The sequence below is a fragment of the Narcine bancroftii genome, chromosome 2 (genome assembly GCF_036971445.1).
Source record: "Narcine bancroftii isolate sNarBan1 chromosome 2, sNarBan1.hap1, whole genome shotgun sequence".
NCBI classification, from domain to species: domain Eukaryota; kingdom Metazoa; phylum Chordata; class Chondrichthyes; order Torpediniformes; family Narcinidae; genus Narcine; species Narcine bancroftii.
Genome location: NC_091470.1, coordinates 229,607,320 through 229,623,357, shown reverse-complemented (window position 1 = coordinate 229,623,357; position 16,038 = coordinate 229,607,320). Strand labels below are relative to the sequence as shown.

At 44.3% G+C, this 16,038-nt stretch overlaps 1 protein-coding gene across 1 annotated transcript in view; it reads left to right on the top strand.

The window, feature by feature from the left end:
* LOC138755128 (antizyme inhibitor 1-like) overlaps positions 1–16,038 on the top strand; it is a 56,432-nt gene that overhangs the window by 19,980 nt on the left and 20,414 nt on the right. The window contains exon 3 of the mRNA XM_069920483.1: positions 12,276–12,480. Within this exon, the coding sequence (XP_069776584.1) occupies positions 12,373–12,480 (108 nt within the window). The 5' untranslated portion in view covers positions 12,276–12,372. The remainder of the gene's footprint in view (positions 1–12,275; positions 12,481–16,038) is intronic.

The following is a 16,038-nucleotide window of genomic DNA, read 5'->3' as shown; positions in this document are numbered from 1 at the left end:
TGGAGCTGGAGGCTCTTTTTACTGATTTAGAAATTAAATTGGCTATGTTGTAAATGCCAGATGGAAAATCACCTGGTGATGACGGGTCTATAGGATCTTCCTATAAATTTAGTTGGAAGAATAAATACAATTAAAATGAATATCTTTCCACGTATACAATATTTGTTTCATTCAATTCCGTCTTTACCTAATAAGAATTTTTTCCGAGATTTAAATAAAATGGTTAGGGAATTTTTATGGAAGGGTAAATTTCCGAGAGTAGCCTTGAATAAGTTAACTTGGAAATATGCATTAGGTGGATTACGTTTACCACATTTTCAAAATTATTATGAAGCAGCTCAATTTAAATTTATTAGTTCTTTAATGGATTTGAATTGGCCCCCTAGTTGGGCTAAAATTGAGATGGCGAATATTTTTGAATTTGAAATGCATCAATTTTTGTTTCGATGGAATTTAAATTTATTACAACAATATAATGTGCCTATACTAAAGCATTTAATGAAGTTATGGATGAGGAAAAATAGAACGATAGTTTTCTCAGGGTAAATTATTGACTTTAACACCATTATATAATAATCAACTTATTCCTTTTTCAATGCATAATCAATGTTTATTACATTGGAAATCTAAAGATATAAAAAATTTGGGGGATTGTTTTAAAGAAGGTAAATTTTTATCCTTTAATCAAATGAGGGAAGATTTTGGTATTAATGAGAATTCTTTATTCATTTATTATCAACTTCGATCTTTAGTAAAACAAATATTTGGTAGAGATAGGACTTTACCTAAATTGACTAAATTTGAATCTTTTCTTGTGATTGTACCAAAGAAGGGATATATTTCATTGATGTACCAAATATTACATGAGAGAATTTGAAAAAAGGGATGGGATAGATCTAAGATTAAATGGGAAAAGGATATTAATTTTATTTTTTCTGAGGATGATTGGTTAGATATCTGTCATGATAGTGTTACTAGATTCATAAATGTTTGTTATGCAATGGTTAATTACAATTTTTTACATCAATTGTATTTAACACCTGAAAAGTTTAAAAAAAAAAATGGTTTCAGTTAATCAGACTCTTGTTTTAGATGTGGTAATTCGATTGGAACTTTTTTTCATGCTGTTTGGTTATGTGTACATATACAATCTTTTTGGAAAGCAATTCAATTGTTTTTGGAATATTTGTATAAGATTCAAATACTTCTAGACCTGACAATATTTTTGTTGGGTAAGTTGAAGCCTTTGGGATTAGATAAATTTCAGATTGCTTTCATATATTTAGCTTTATCTGTAGCAAAAAAATGTATAGCAAGTACGTGGAAAAATGCTAATGTGATTGATATTAATAGATGGCATGATGAGATGAAAACTTGTTTGGTAATGGAAAAAATCATTTATGTTTTACTTGATTAAAAAAAAAGACAAGATATCTGTGTCCAGCTGAGTGCAGGTATGGAAATGTCCACCATATGTTTGATCCATGTTTGGCTGAATTGATATCTGACAATCTGAGATATGTGCTCTCCCCATTTAACAAGGAGGGCAGATTTACACGTCCAAGCACAATAAGGCTCGAGATTCCGCCTTGAAGATGGAATACTTGATGCATGGTTTCAGAGGTGAAATTCACCTCTGCACCAGAAGTTAGCCTTATGGGATTAGAGAGAGAGAGAGAGAGAGAGAGAGAGAAAATATGAACTTCATTTATCTAAATGTTAAAGTTTGTTAGTGAATAACCTGTAGCACTATATTTTTTTTACTTCTGCCCGTGATGTTTAATAAATGCTGTGCCTCTGGGCTTTTATGCAGTGAAATCCAATTGAAGGTGAAGTTAGGCTGATGATTGGTTATCATCCTTACTGGTTGCCCAGGAATTCCAAGTGCAGAGGTGTTACAGGTTGGAATTTACGTGGCTCTCCCCTCGAGTTGGTTCAATTTTCAAGCTTCATGCCATGGTTCTGTGCGCTGGTGGTGTCCCCGGACGTGCTCTGACAGTGGACATTCCTTGGATCTGTTCACCCACTCTGTGTTGTGGCAGGTTCCTTCTCAATCACTTCATCTGAGCGAGTGTTTTCACCCAGAGCCCCGTCTAGCGCTGGGATTCCATGCCTGGCGGTTGATGAGGGACCAAGTTTTCCATTAAGGGGTCAATGGTCTAAAAAGTTTTGGGACCCCTGCTTTAAATGATAATTTGTAAAATATTGTGATTTCCTTATAACACCAACCACTGGTCAGAGGTAAGTGCCAGATGTTTTGGGCGGGGGTCCTTGTACAAAGGGTATCATTCAGAAACAACATTTTAGGTGGAAATTCCAGGGGTTGTCCTGTACAGAGTTGTTCTATAAAACGGCATATACTGTAAATAAAATCAAGAATATTTGTGGCCAAAAAATAAGTGGACACTATGGTTCTTAATGCATTGTGATTATCTTAAGTGAAGAGGGAAATGTTGTCAGTGTTGAATTTGAAGAAAATGTAAAATTGTAGGGTGGGAGCCACATATTAAAAGGGGTTTTAAGGACTGTCAGTACACAAAAGTGCTGGAGGAACTCCGCAAGTTGCATGCATTCCTTATGTAGCAAAGATATGTAACCAATGAGTTCTTCCTATACTGCTGTAGCAGTGGCTACACTGCTAACTGAAGGAATGCACAACCAGACGGGTTGAGTTCAGTGAGCAAAACTGATTTATTGCAGGTTGCTTGGCTGGCCTTGTACTCCCAGCCCGGGGCGTCACGTGGGTCGCCAAGCGCGGGCTTCTGAGCCCGGTGCCGAGGTCGGGAGGAAACCCCTGACGGCGCCATTCTGACCAGCTGCCCCGCCACTTGCATGACAAGCGGGACCGGTTTGCCTGCCTAATGGCTTATGGTCTTTGTAGAGGTGCTATAGACAGGCCCCATCTGATAAAAACATATTCTGCGGAGTACAGCTCACTGGGGACGTAACAGGCCGTGTCTGGGCTGCGGTAGGGATGTGAAGGAATCCAATTGAGCCAGGAGGTGGGGGAAGTGCACCATGCAGTGACTGCTGGGGGTTGTGAGGTGCATTGATGAACTCACTGGGTAGGGCTAATGGTGCAACGTAGACCAGCTCAGCTGATGATGCCTGTAGGTCTTTGGGTGTCGAGCAGATGCCCAGGAGCACCCAAGGCAGCTCATCCACCCAGTCGGAGCTGGTGAGGTGGGCCATAGGTGCAGACTTAGGTGGCAGAGCAATCGCTCAACTAGCCCATTGGCCTGTGGTAATAGGCTGTGGGGTGATGTAGCTCAATCTCCAGCCTGTTGGCGAGCTATGCACAGAGCTCAGAGGTGAACTGGGCACCCCGATCACTGGTGAGGTGTTTCGGGATGCCGAACTGGACAACCCAACCATTCAAAAGTGCTCGGGAGCAGGAGTCCGTGGAGGCATCTGGCATCGGGATTGCCTCGGGCCAATGAGTGGTGTGGTCTACCACTGTGAAAAGGTAACGGTTACCTCTGGAAACGGGTAAGGGTCCGACGATGTCCACATTTATGTGGGTGAACCGTTCCCGGATGTGTTTGAAATCTTGTACAGGGGCTCTGGTGTGCCTGTGTACCTTGGAAAGCTGGGAATGGGTGCAGGTTCTGGCCCAGTCTGCAATCTGCTTCCGAAGCCCATGCCAGACGAAACGTTCTGCCACCATACGGACCGTGGACCTAATGGAAGGGTGGGAAAGGTCATAGATAAGGTGGAAGACTTACCTGCACCACTGCTAGGGAACCACTGGTCGCGGGGTGCCCATGGAGACATTGCACAGGACGGTGCCCTCACCATGAGGAGACAGGAGGTCCTGGAACCGCAGGCCCGTGATGATAGTCCTGTCGGCCCGCGTCTCCTCGTCAGACTTCTGGTCCCAGGCAAGCTGGTCGAAGTCGAGGCCGGGTGTCAGCGTGCAAATGGCCGGTCGTGAGAGTGCGTCAGCGACCACGTTGTCTTTCCCCCGCCTTGTGCCGAATGTTGGTGGTGAACTCCGACACAAAGGAGAGGTGATGCTGTTGGCGGGCCGACCAGGGATCTCTTGCCATAGCGAGCGCCTAAGTGAGGGGTTTGTGGTCAGTAAAAATGGTGAAAGGCCTCCCCTCCAAGAAATAGTGGAAATGACGCACCACCTGGTACATACCCAGCAACTCATGATCGAAAGTGCTATACTTGCCCTCTGGTGAGCAAAGAAGTTGGCTAAAGAATGCCAGTGGTTTCCACTGTCCGTTCACCTACTGCTCCAGGATAGCACCGATGGCTGTGGCAGAAGCATCGACGGAGAGCGCCATATGCAGGTCGGTGCATGGGTGGACGAGCAGGGTAGCCTTTGTGAGGGCATCTTTCATGGCTTCAAATGCCCTGCTGGCCTCTGGAGTCCAAGCGAATGTCTTGTTTTTGGTCGCGATGAGGGCAAAGAGCGGCTGCATGATGCGCACAGCACCTGGAATGAAGCGGTTATAGAAATTGACCATACCCACGAACTCCTCTAGCCCCTTGAGGTTGTCCGGGCGTGGGAACTCCCTGATTGCAGTGACCTTCGTAGCGGCAGGTGTGGCTCCTTCGGCCGTGATGGTATGGCCCAGGAACTGCATGGACTATTTCCCGAACTGGCACTTGGCCGGATTGATCGCTAGGCCAAAGTCGGCCAGTCGGGAGAAGACTTTTGTTGTTCCCGGTCTCTGCTGGCGACAAGGATGTCATCGGGTAAATGAATACGAAATTCAAATCCCTGCCCACTGTGTCCATCAGGTGCTGAAGGTCTGGGTGGCATTCTTGAGCCCGAATGGCATGCGTAGGAACTCTAACAAGCCGAAGGGGGTGATGATGGCTGTTTTGGGTATGTCCTCGGGGTGCACTGGGATTTGGTGATATACGCGCACCAGGTCAACCTTGCGCCATGCAGGTTAGCCGTAAAGTCCTGGATGTGAGGGATCGGGTAACGGTCAGGTACTGTCGCATCGTTAAGCCGTTGATAATCTTTGCAGGGGCACCAGCCGCCGGAGGCTTTCGGGACCAGGTGGAGTGGTGAGGCCCGAGGACTGTCAGAGCGTCGAATGGTCCCCAGCTCCTGCAGATGCTAGAACTCTTCCTTCGCTATCTGGACCTTATCCGGCGGGAGCCAGCGTGCCTTGGCGTGGGGATGTAATGAAACACCCCGTGGTGTGGTGAGGCGGCAGAGAACTGCGTCCAGGATACGCTGAAACTCATCCTTGGGTGTGCTGACCATGGCCATCTGCGGCTGCTCTGTGCAGGAGGCATTGAGGTGAATGGATTGGAAGGTACGGGCATCTACCAGTCGCCTACCTCAAATGTCGACCAGGAGTCCGTGGGTGAGGAGGAAGTTGACACCCAGGATGGTGGTTGGGAGGGACGAAATGGTGAACCTCCACGAGAACTTCCGCTGGCCGATCTAGAAGTGGACGGTCTTGTCTCCATACTTTTGGATCTCCGTCAAATTGGCTGCACAGAGGGGAGGTCCTCTAGGCCGGTTCCGGGACTCGATGGCTGTGGCCAGGATGACGCTGATCTCGGCCCCAGTGTCGATGAGGAAGCGTCGGCCGCTGACTGAATCCCACAGGTAGAGAAGGCTGTGTTCTTGGCTAACCGCTGGAGCCATTAACAGCGACCGGCCTGCTCGTTTCCCTGGAACCAGTAGAGCTGATGACATTTCCGAACCTTGGCTCCCCAGCGCTGGTGGAAGAAGCAGAGGCCTGAAGTGGATGACTTGCTTCTGGCTATGCTCTTTGACAATAGACAATAGGAGCTGGAGTAGGCCCTTCGGCCCGTCGAGCCAGCACCGCCATTTTACAGATCATGGCTGATCACTACCATCAGTACCCCTTTCCAGCCTTATCCCCATAACCCTTAACTCCTTTGCCCACTAGAGTCTTATCTAACTCTCTTTTGAACATAATCAGCGAATCTGCCTCTACCACCCTCTGTGGCAGAGCATTCCACAGATTCACACTTCTCTGGGTAAAAAAATGTTTTCTCATCTCCGTCCTAAAGGGCCTACCCTGTATTCTTAAACTATGCCCTCTAGTCCTCGTCTCCCCCATCATTGGGAACAAGTAATCCGACTTCACCCTGTCTATCCCCCTGATAATTTTGTATACCTCAATCATGTCCCCCCTCATCCTTCTAAACTCCATCGGATACAAGTCCAGTTTTTCTAGCCTTTCAGCATATGTCAACCCCGCCATCCCTGGAACTAACCTTGTAAATCTGCGCTGCACACCCTCTATAGCTAGTATATCCTTCCTCAAAATTGGAGACCAGAACTGGACGCAATACTCCAGGTGGGGTCTCACCAGGGCCCTGTACAACTGCAGAAGGGCGTCTCTGTTCCTATACTCCAATCCCCTCTTTATGAAAGCCAACATGCCATTAACCTTCTTCACAGCTTTCTGATCCTGCATGCTAGTCTTCAGTGACCGGTGAACAAGTACTCCCAGATCCATTTGCTCCTCCCCACTCCCTAGCTTGTCTCCATTTAAATAATACTCAGCTTTCCTATTATTGCCCACAAAATGGATAACCTCACATTTGCTTACATTGAACGTCATCTTCCATTCAGCAGCCCACTCCCCCAACCTGTCCAAGTCCCTCTGCATTTTCCTGACATCCTCCTCACACCCCACACCGCCACCCAGTTTCGTGGCAGGTGCTTTTCATGGATGCAGGAGACAGCACCAATGTAGTGGAGGAAGGGGCCAGGTGTTCCACCGCAGCGCTAGAGGAAGGCTTAGCATGGTCATGCCCGTGACTCGTAACCTGCTGGACTGCTGAGCCCTCCAGGAATCGTTCAACCCATAGCTCTTGAGCCTAGGGTCAACAAAGCTCTCCTGGGACAATAACGGCCGGATGTCTTCAGGCAGATGGTAGAGGAAGATGCGTTCATGGTGTTATCACCCATGAACGCGAGAATCTCGTCCATCAATTCGTTTGGAGTTCTGTCCCCCAAGGCCCAGCATCCGAGCAGCACGCTGGCGCCTGGAGAGGCCGAGGGAGCCGGTGAACACCCGCTTGATGGTCCCGTACTTATCTTCCGCGGGTGGGTGGTGAACGAGATGCAGCACTTGTTTGGCAGTGGCCTTGTCCAAGGCGATGACCACATGGTAAAACTTGGTCGAATCCGATGAAATCTGATGGAGGTGAAACTGAGCCTCTGCGTGGCTGAACCATGTCTCTGGCTCCTGAACCCAGAAGTTAGGAAGCTTGATGGCTATAGCGTTGATCAAAGGGTCGTTCCTGTTGGGTTCAAAGACGTTTGAACCTATTGGGGTCACCAATTGTAGCGGCGGCTACGCTGCTAATTGAAGGATTACACAACCAGATGGGTTGAATTCAGTGAGCAGAACTGATTTATTGCAGGCTGCCTGGCTGGTCTTGTAATCCCAGCCCGGATGGACCTGACTGAGAACCACGCCGAGGGGGGACCCCGACATCACCGGGGTGTCATGTGGGTCGCCAACCGTGGGCTTCTGAGCCCGGTGCCGAAGTCGGGAGGAATCCCCGTCAGTGCCATTTTGGACGGCTGCCCCGCCGCGTGCATTACAAGCAGGGCCAGTTCACCTACCTAATGGCGTACCGCCACACTGCATTGATACTCAACTCTTCCTCCACTACATTGGTGCTGTCTCCTGCATCCATGAAAAGCTCATTAACTTCATCTATTTGCTGCTATCTTTCAATTAGACCTCAAATTTACTTGCTCCATCTCTAGCAACACTCTCCCCTTTCTCAATCTCACTGCCTCCATCTCAGGAGACAAACCGTCTATAGACATTTTCTACAAGCCCACTATCTCCCAGAGTTACCTTGACTATTCTCCACAGCCTACCCCAGTAAAGATTATATTCCTTTCTTTCAATTTCTCCATCTCCATTGCATCTGGACCCAGGATGAAATCTTCCATTTCAGATCATCCGTGATGTCCTCCTTCAAAAAAATGTACCACCATCAACTACCTGCATCTCCTCTATTTCCTGCATTTCTTCCTTGGATCCCTCCATCCATAGACACAAGGACAGGTTTTTCCCCCATGTCGTCGCCTACCACCTCACCAGCTTCAGTATCCAACTTGTTGTCTTCTACATTTTCACCACCTACAACGTGATCCCACCTCTTTCCCGCTCCATCTTCCGCAGGGATCCCTTCCTCTGTGACTCCCTTGACCACTCGCCCCTACCCACTAATCACCCCCTTGGTACATACCCTTCTGACCACAGGAAATGCCACACTTTCATCCACACCTCCTCTCTCTCCACCATTCTGGACCCCAAACAGCCCTTCTGAGTGAAGCAAAACTCCACTTGTGAATCCGCAGGGGTCATCTATAGCATCCAGTCCTCCTGTTGTGGCCTCCTCTGCGTCGGAGGAGACTGGATACAGGCTGGGAGATCGCTTCGCTGAGCATCTTTACTCTGTCAACTGCAATAGTGGGGACCTCCCAGTGGACAACCATTTGATTTTCATGCCCCAATCCCATGTCCATGGCCATCTGCATATTGGAGGAACAACACCCAATATTCCGTCTGGGCACTCTCCATCCCGATGGACTTCTGGTTTCTGTTAGCCCCCTCCCCTGTCTTTTTCTCTTCTTTCCCTATCCCTTTGTCTCCTTTCCTTCAGCTCTCAATCCCCTTCCCTCTCCATTCAGAGAGCTATCTCCTTTTTCTTTTACTTCCCAGATTTTTCTCTTTTGCCTCCCACTCATATCCACCATAGACCTTATGCATGTGGGCCTGCTCTCCTCCACTTTCACTCCTCCCACTATTTTATTCAGATGCTTCCAGCTTTTTGAGCATACCCTGATGAAAGGTTTGGGACCAAAACATTGGTTAAAGTCTTTCCTACATAAGGAGTGCTCCATAACATGCAGAGTTTATCCAGCTCCAATCATGGTATCTACAGACTATCCAACTCATTTAAGGAATTTGAATACACTTGAGTAAAGCAAGCTCAAGCTGTTAAATTTGGAGAGGCTGCAGTCTTTCAATTCTCCATGTTCACCAGGGTGGTGCAGGAGGATGAGAAACTTGCAAACATTGTTCTGTTTCTTATCAAAGGAAAAAAATGAAAACTTTGGTAGCAAAATAATAGGACAGGATGAAACTTCAGTTGGAAAGACACAGATTAATCAGGGATTTCCTAAAAGAAGATTGTCCTGACAAACTTCATTACCTTTTTTGAAGAGGATTGATAAAGGCAGGTCATCTACCTGAAATGGTGTTTTCTGTTTTACTCTCTGCAGATGTAACATCTTGAGTGTTTCCAGCATCTTTGTTTTTGATGAGTGCAGTATTTTTGACTAAAAGGCTGAAGGGAAACTTAATTGTGTTGTATGGGATAAATATTTGGGCAAACTCAGTCTATAGAGTCTAATTTGTAGAAGAGTTAGAGAGGTGATGAGGAAAAATATCCACTGTTTGGTGTTTGAAAGGCTCAAGAGACAAAGTTGTGAACTTGGAAGAGCTGTGACCAGCAGGATAGATAACTTACAGAAGGTGGGATATGGTTGGATAACTTGTTTTTAAATAGCAGAGACGGAGTGGCCTAATTGGCTGCCTTCTGTTTCCACAATTCTGATTTTTCTCCCCAACTACCAGAAAAAATCAAGTTTGTGATAGTTTGAGGTGTTTCTGCAATTATAACCTTTGTAATGAATGGAGTAGGTACCAATGGGAGCTAGCAATACCAAATGGAAGGAGGCACTAAAAATATTTTTAGAATTAGTCAGCAATGTTAACTTTACGTCATGAGGAACTCATGATAATTCAATAGTTCTGCTTTTCAGTCTATTTCAGAATTCCTTTGGCTGTCATGAACAAATTACTAATTTCCTTTGTTTGCCCTATAAATGCACAGAGGTGCAACTAATAATGCACCATAATCAAGAAGGAAACCAGTCCTTTCAGAGACATCAAGTGTCCGTGGATACCATTACCACCTTCTGCGTCTCTATAACATCCGTAGCTGCCCAGCCTCCTGACCTGTCCAGCAGTGAACCTAAGCATGAGCCAATCCAGGCACCTTCTTGACCCTGGTTCTGAGCCCTTGAAGCTTTATGATGCCATCCAAGCCCAAACTCCTCAGGACCCCTGCTCACCCTTGCATTTTAACATTTCCTGAACCTTCTGCCTGATTCCCAGAAGCTGGTTGCCTCTGGCCTGGTGTGGCCCAAGCTGGAGGCTTGGATGTTCTCAATGCCTTTCTCAGCAGGAGAATGGGGGAGGGAGGTGAAAAAGCAGTGTTCTTCTGCTTTGGTGCCATTCATCAATTTGCTACCTCAGAGCCCACAGCCCTTGGGAGTCTGAGCTGCGAAATATGGGTATCATCATTTTGGATCCAGACTTACAAGGACATGGATGGAAAAACTGCCCAGTTTTATGTACAATTTAAACCTACACAAAAGAGTCTGGAAAAACAACCAACTGAAAAACCTCACAAAGATAAGCGTATACAGAGCCGTTGTCATGCCCACACTCCTGTTCGGCTCCGAATCATGGGTCCTCTACCGGCACCACCTACGGCTCCTAGAACGCTTCCACCAGCGTTGTCTCCGCTCCATCCTCAACATCCATTGGAGCGCTCACACCCCTAACGTCGAGATGGCAGAGGTCGACAGCATCGAGTCCACGCTGCTGAAGATCCAGCTGCGCTGGATGGGTCACGTCTCCAGAATGGAGGACCATCGCCTTCCCAAGATCGTATTATATGGCGAGCTCTCCACTGGCCACCGTGACAGAGGTGCACCAAAGAAAAGGTACAAGGACTGCCTAAAGAAATCTCTTGGTGCCTGCCACATTGACCACCGCCAGTGGGCTGATAACGCCTCAAACCGTGCATCTTGGCGCCTCACAGTTTGGCGGGCAGCAGCCTCCTTTGAAGAAGACCGCAGAGCCCACCTCACTGACAAAAGGCAAAGGAGGAAAAACCCAACACCCAACCCCAACCAACCAATTTTCCCTTGCAACCGCTGCAATCGTGTCTGCCTGTCCCGCATCGGACTGGTCAGCCACAAACGAGCCTGCAGCTGACGTGGACTTTTTTACCCCCTCCATAAATCTTCGTCCGCGAAGCCAAGCCAAAGAAAGAAAAAAAAAAAAAAGAAACCTATTCTGCAGTCAGTAGGACCCCACAGAGGAGCATTGAAAGGGTGTGACCCCAGTCCTTCCAGGTCTGCAATAGTGGCAGCCCAGTGGCATTGCCATCTTGTTTATTTTTCTCCACAAATCTTGCTTGACTTGTGCATTCCCAATATTTTCCATTTTTGTTTTAATTTCAGAATTGCAATTGATTGAACTGAAATTGTTTTCCATTTTTAAGGCAATTAATCTCTTAGGGGTGTCACAGTTAGAGTAGCTGTTAGTGTGACACTTTTACAGCACCTGCGATAAGGACCAGGGTTTGAGATCCATACTCTCTGTAAAGAATTTGTATGTTCTCCCTGTGTCTGCATGGGTTTCCTCCAGGTACTCCAGTTTCCTCCCACCATTTAAAACGTACCGGGCTAATTGGGTGGTATGGGATTGTGGGCCGGAAGGGCCTGTTACCATGCTGTATGCCTACATTTAAATTTTCTAAAAATGAATGGAAAATTTGTGATTTCAAAACTTGCTATAAATATTTTTTTTTACCATCTGCATTCAATCCTAAAATATCAGTATGAATGGAAGTATTACCTCTGATCCCCAAAAAAGACCAATTTAAAAAAAATTATTTGGTTTTAATTTTCTGTGGCTTTTGAGCTGCAAGAAATTTGAGCATTTTTGTTACAGTTTTGGTCATTTCATTTCTTTGTAAGTACAGGTATATTGCAGTTAATCATACAAAGAGACTGTTTTGTCAAAATGTTGCAAGAAATAATGTCAGTAATATTTGCAGATGATTCCTATCCTTGGTTTTTTGATGTTCTCAATGCCTTTCTCAGCAGGAGAGTGGGGGAGGGAGGTGAAAAAGCAGTGTTCTTCTGCTTTGGTGCCATTCATCAATTTGCTACCTCAGCCCACAGCCCTTGGGAGTCTGAGCTGCGAAATATGGGTATCATCATTTTGGATCCAGACTTACAAGGACATGGATGGAAAAACTGCCCAGTTTTATGTACAATTTAAACCTATTCTGCAGTCAGTAGGACCCCACAGAGGAGCATTGAAAGGGTGTGACCCCAGTCCTTCCAGGTCTGCAATAGTGGCAAAAATGCTTTTTGATGCTTTTTTAAGAGAAGTTATAATATCTTTAGTAATGAAAGATTTTATTTCCTTTTGCAGTTTGTTGCATATTTTTAAAACCCCGATATTGAAGGCTCGGTGAGAACCTTCACTTGGTGTTTGGTTTTGGAGTGTTGGATTTGTGGATCACCTAAAGATGAAAGGATTTGTTGAACTTGAAGAAACCTACCCCTTTGACCTTCTGGAAGAAAAAACAACACTTAATGATGTTATTGACAACCATATTCGTGATCATATGCTTGAGGTAAGAATATTTTCATATAATTATAAAGATTTGTAGGATTGAGAAGTGTAGAATGATCCTGAGGACCATATTTCTGTTGCTTAACATTGCTGCAAAGTTTTATTTTCCATTGTCTCTTTAATTCACTTTTAAAGTTGATGTATATGTTTCAGAAAGTGCATTTTAGATCATAATTTTTGTACGTTTGTGTAGTGGGGTGGCAGCTAGGCAATGACTGTAAATCTGAAGCCTCAGATTGCTCACGTGTGATTATGCAAAATAATTTATTGATTTGAAAAATCTGTTCACCTGCTCCAGTATGTCAAACACTATATCTAACCCAAAGGTTTTGAATAAGCATCTTTACCACAGTTTTCCTTAAGAGAACTCTCATACTAAATGCTTACACCTTGAACCTATTTTACCAGTAAGGTTCAATATTTGCACATTCACAGGGTTCATCCGAAAGTAATCTTCTGTTTAGATATGGTAAGAATGTTACTCAAAATATAATTGTATAGAGGCTGTTTTAACCGTTCTAGCTGCTTCCAAACTCACAATCTGATGCGTTATTTCATTGTTGATGCTGTTTAAATTTTATAGAGCGTGTGTTTCAATTGTGCTAGCAAATTGAAAAGTTAAAAAGTTGGATGCATTTTAGGGGAGACACGTATGGGAGAAAAGAACAGAAAAATGTTGTTGAGATGAAATGAAGTAATAATATCTTAAGTCAGAAAGTCAATTGACTTGATATATAAAAATTACATTTTAATATAATGGGCTGGGACCCACAACATTGAAGCTGTGTGATCAAAATACTTCTCATAGATTCAAGTGAATGACAATCATATGCTATTCATTTTTAAGGCAGACAGAACAATGTTCATTGTATGGCTGTGATCAAATTTGAAAAGGCAAAACTTAAGTTTCTAGATTTTAATAAATACTCTATTCACTTCCAAAGCATTGACCTTGATATGGAATATTGGTAATTACTGGGTACATGAATGAAAGTGAGCTGGGACTGATAGATAGCATTAACTTGTATCACGGTAACAGGGCATTTTGGCCCATGAGCCCTGTGCTGCCCAATTACACCGAATTAACCAACAACCTCCAGAACGTTTCAAACCCGTCACCTTGTTGGCTTAAGGCCCAGGTTTGAGGAGATGAACTTTAAAACTTCAAACAATGTGCACTGGATGCCAAATCATTTTAATTACTATGGCATGAATTACAGGCAGTCCCTGGGTTAAAAATTAGTTTCTTTACCTAGGTCTGTCTTTAATTCGAATTTGTATGCAAGTTGGATCAGGTAGATAAGGTTCTTATTTTGTATCAGTCAAATGTTTATCTTAGTATATTCTTTCTTTTTTTTTCTTTTCTTTTCTTCTTTATATAGTATATATTATATATACTATATAAAGTATATATTTTATATATATTTTATATATATAAATATAGTATATATTTTATCTTTATATGCACATAAAATACTTCCCTTTTAATAATAAAAGTAACTACATACGGTCATAAGATCATGATTTAAAAGTTAACACTCAACAGGAGAAGATGATGGCGAGATGGCTACTCTGTCACGATGCTGGATGGCGGCAGTGTCCCTGACCACACGTCACTCCAGCAGCTTCACTCCTTCCGATCGCGCCTGGCACCTTTGTTCACACCCTCCCTCTTGCTCGTCGCTTTCTCCTCCCCCCCCCCCCCCCCTCACCTCCAGCTCGCCATCGCCTCCCCACTCGCTCACCCCCTCTCCCTCCTGCCCTTCCCCGCTCCCTCCCCTCTTCGCCCATTTGCTCCCCACTCCCTCCTCCCTCCCTCTCGTTTGTATTTGCAATTTGATTAATATTCGGTTGAAACAAAATAATAAAATTCTGAAGAAATGGGATTTTGCAAGCACTGCTTCAGATTACTTACTGTTTAAGAAAAATAACAAGTTAGACTCAACCGTGCTCTAACCGGAAGTTGGTATCATTCTACTTCCGGTCTTCTTGTTGGTTCGTAACTAAGAGTTGTTTGTAAATCAGACATTTTGTATGCTTTTCATTCTAATTTGAGTTAGCTTCATTTAAGTAATGATCTGCACTAAAGCATCAAAAATGGAGCAAAGGTCTTGTTCTCACTACTTAAGGAGATGAAGCTTTCTTGGAATTAACGGTATTCCAGCATTTCATCTGATAGAAGTTTTGGATTTTTGTGAACCAACATAGTTACTATGCCCAAAACTAATACAATGCTGAACTTCAGGAGGAGTGGTGGTCCATTCTTGCTAGAATTTCCCAACATTATGCAAAATGTTAGAGAAATTTGTCAGTCAAGGTTTAATTGCCACAAATATTGCATGATATAAGAGTTTAATGTAATAAACATGTACAATGTACAGATGCATTGAAATTCTTGTTGCAGCCATACAGTTATGAAGGTACACCAACAACAGTATAAATTATATCAATGTGTCTTAAGCACAAAAGGAGATCATAATTGTAAAGGATAATATTCACAGTTGTATTTGGTGCACACAAAAAGGTGACATTTCAATAGTACAGACATGTATTGATGGTTCCAGAGTAGTTTGTGGAGAGGGTAGTTGAAGAACCAACAGGTTGTTTGGGGTGGGGGGGGTGGGAGACAGGAAAGAGGGCTGTTCTTGAACAGGACTTTTATGGACTTGAGGGTTCTGTATCTTCGACCTGAAGTTAGCAGCAAGAAGAAATTGTGAACAAGGTGATAGGAATCATTTATGATGTTGACTTTCTTCTTGAGACAGCGTCTTGCATAGATGTCTTCAATGCATGGGAATTCAGTGCCTGAGATGATCTTGGCTAGGTTTGCCACTTTCTGCCGCCTTCTATGTTCCTGTTTCTTAAATCAGCCAGTTAACTCCATTTTGGAGGGTCAACATCAGCTTTCTGCAACGGAAGAAGCATTTTGGCAGGCAGCATGCTGAGTTCAGAAAGATTCAGTGCATTATAGACAGTTTTACGATTTTGTATTACTTCTACAACAAATGGGAAAGTTTGATTGATCCTGGAAATTTTTTCAATACAGGGTTGTATGCAGAATGAGCCTATTCAGTCTATCAGGTCCATGCCAACTCAACAGAGCATTCCCTCACAGATGAATCCCTCTCCGTCAATATATTTTTACCTCACTTATCTATAATTTTTTTGCCTCGCGCTTCATCCTTTTGCAACTTCTCTCATTCATCATTAATTTATAGGAGCCAATTAACCTAGGTTTTTGTGATGTATGAGAAAATTGCAACACCTGGTGGAAACCTATGCGGTCAATGTGCAAAGTTCAGGCAGGCAGCAACCAAGCTTGGGATTAAATCTGAATACTTGGAGCCATTCTTCCTTCCACTCAACCAAAAATAGTATAAATGGCATACAATTTATTGATCTAAAGCTTCTCAATCTTTTACAAAGTAGTGCTGTTGGTAGAGCTGCTGCCTTGTCTCACAGCTCCAACAATCTAGATTTACACGACCTCTGGTGCTATCCATGATGTTTGCACAATTTTTTTGTGGCTGATTGTCTCCTGCTATGGTTTACTTTTACT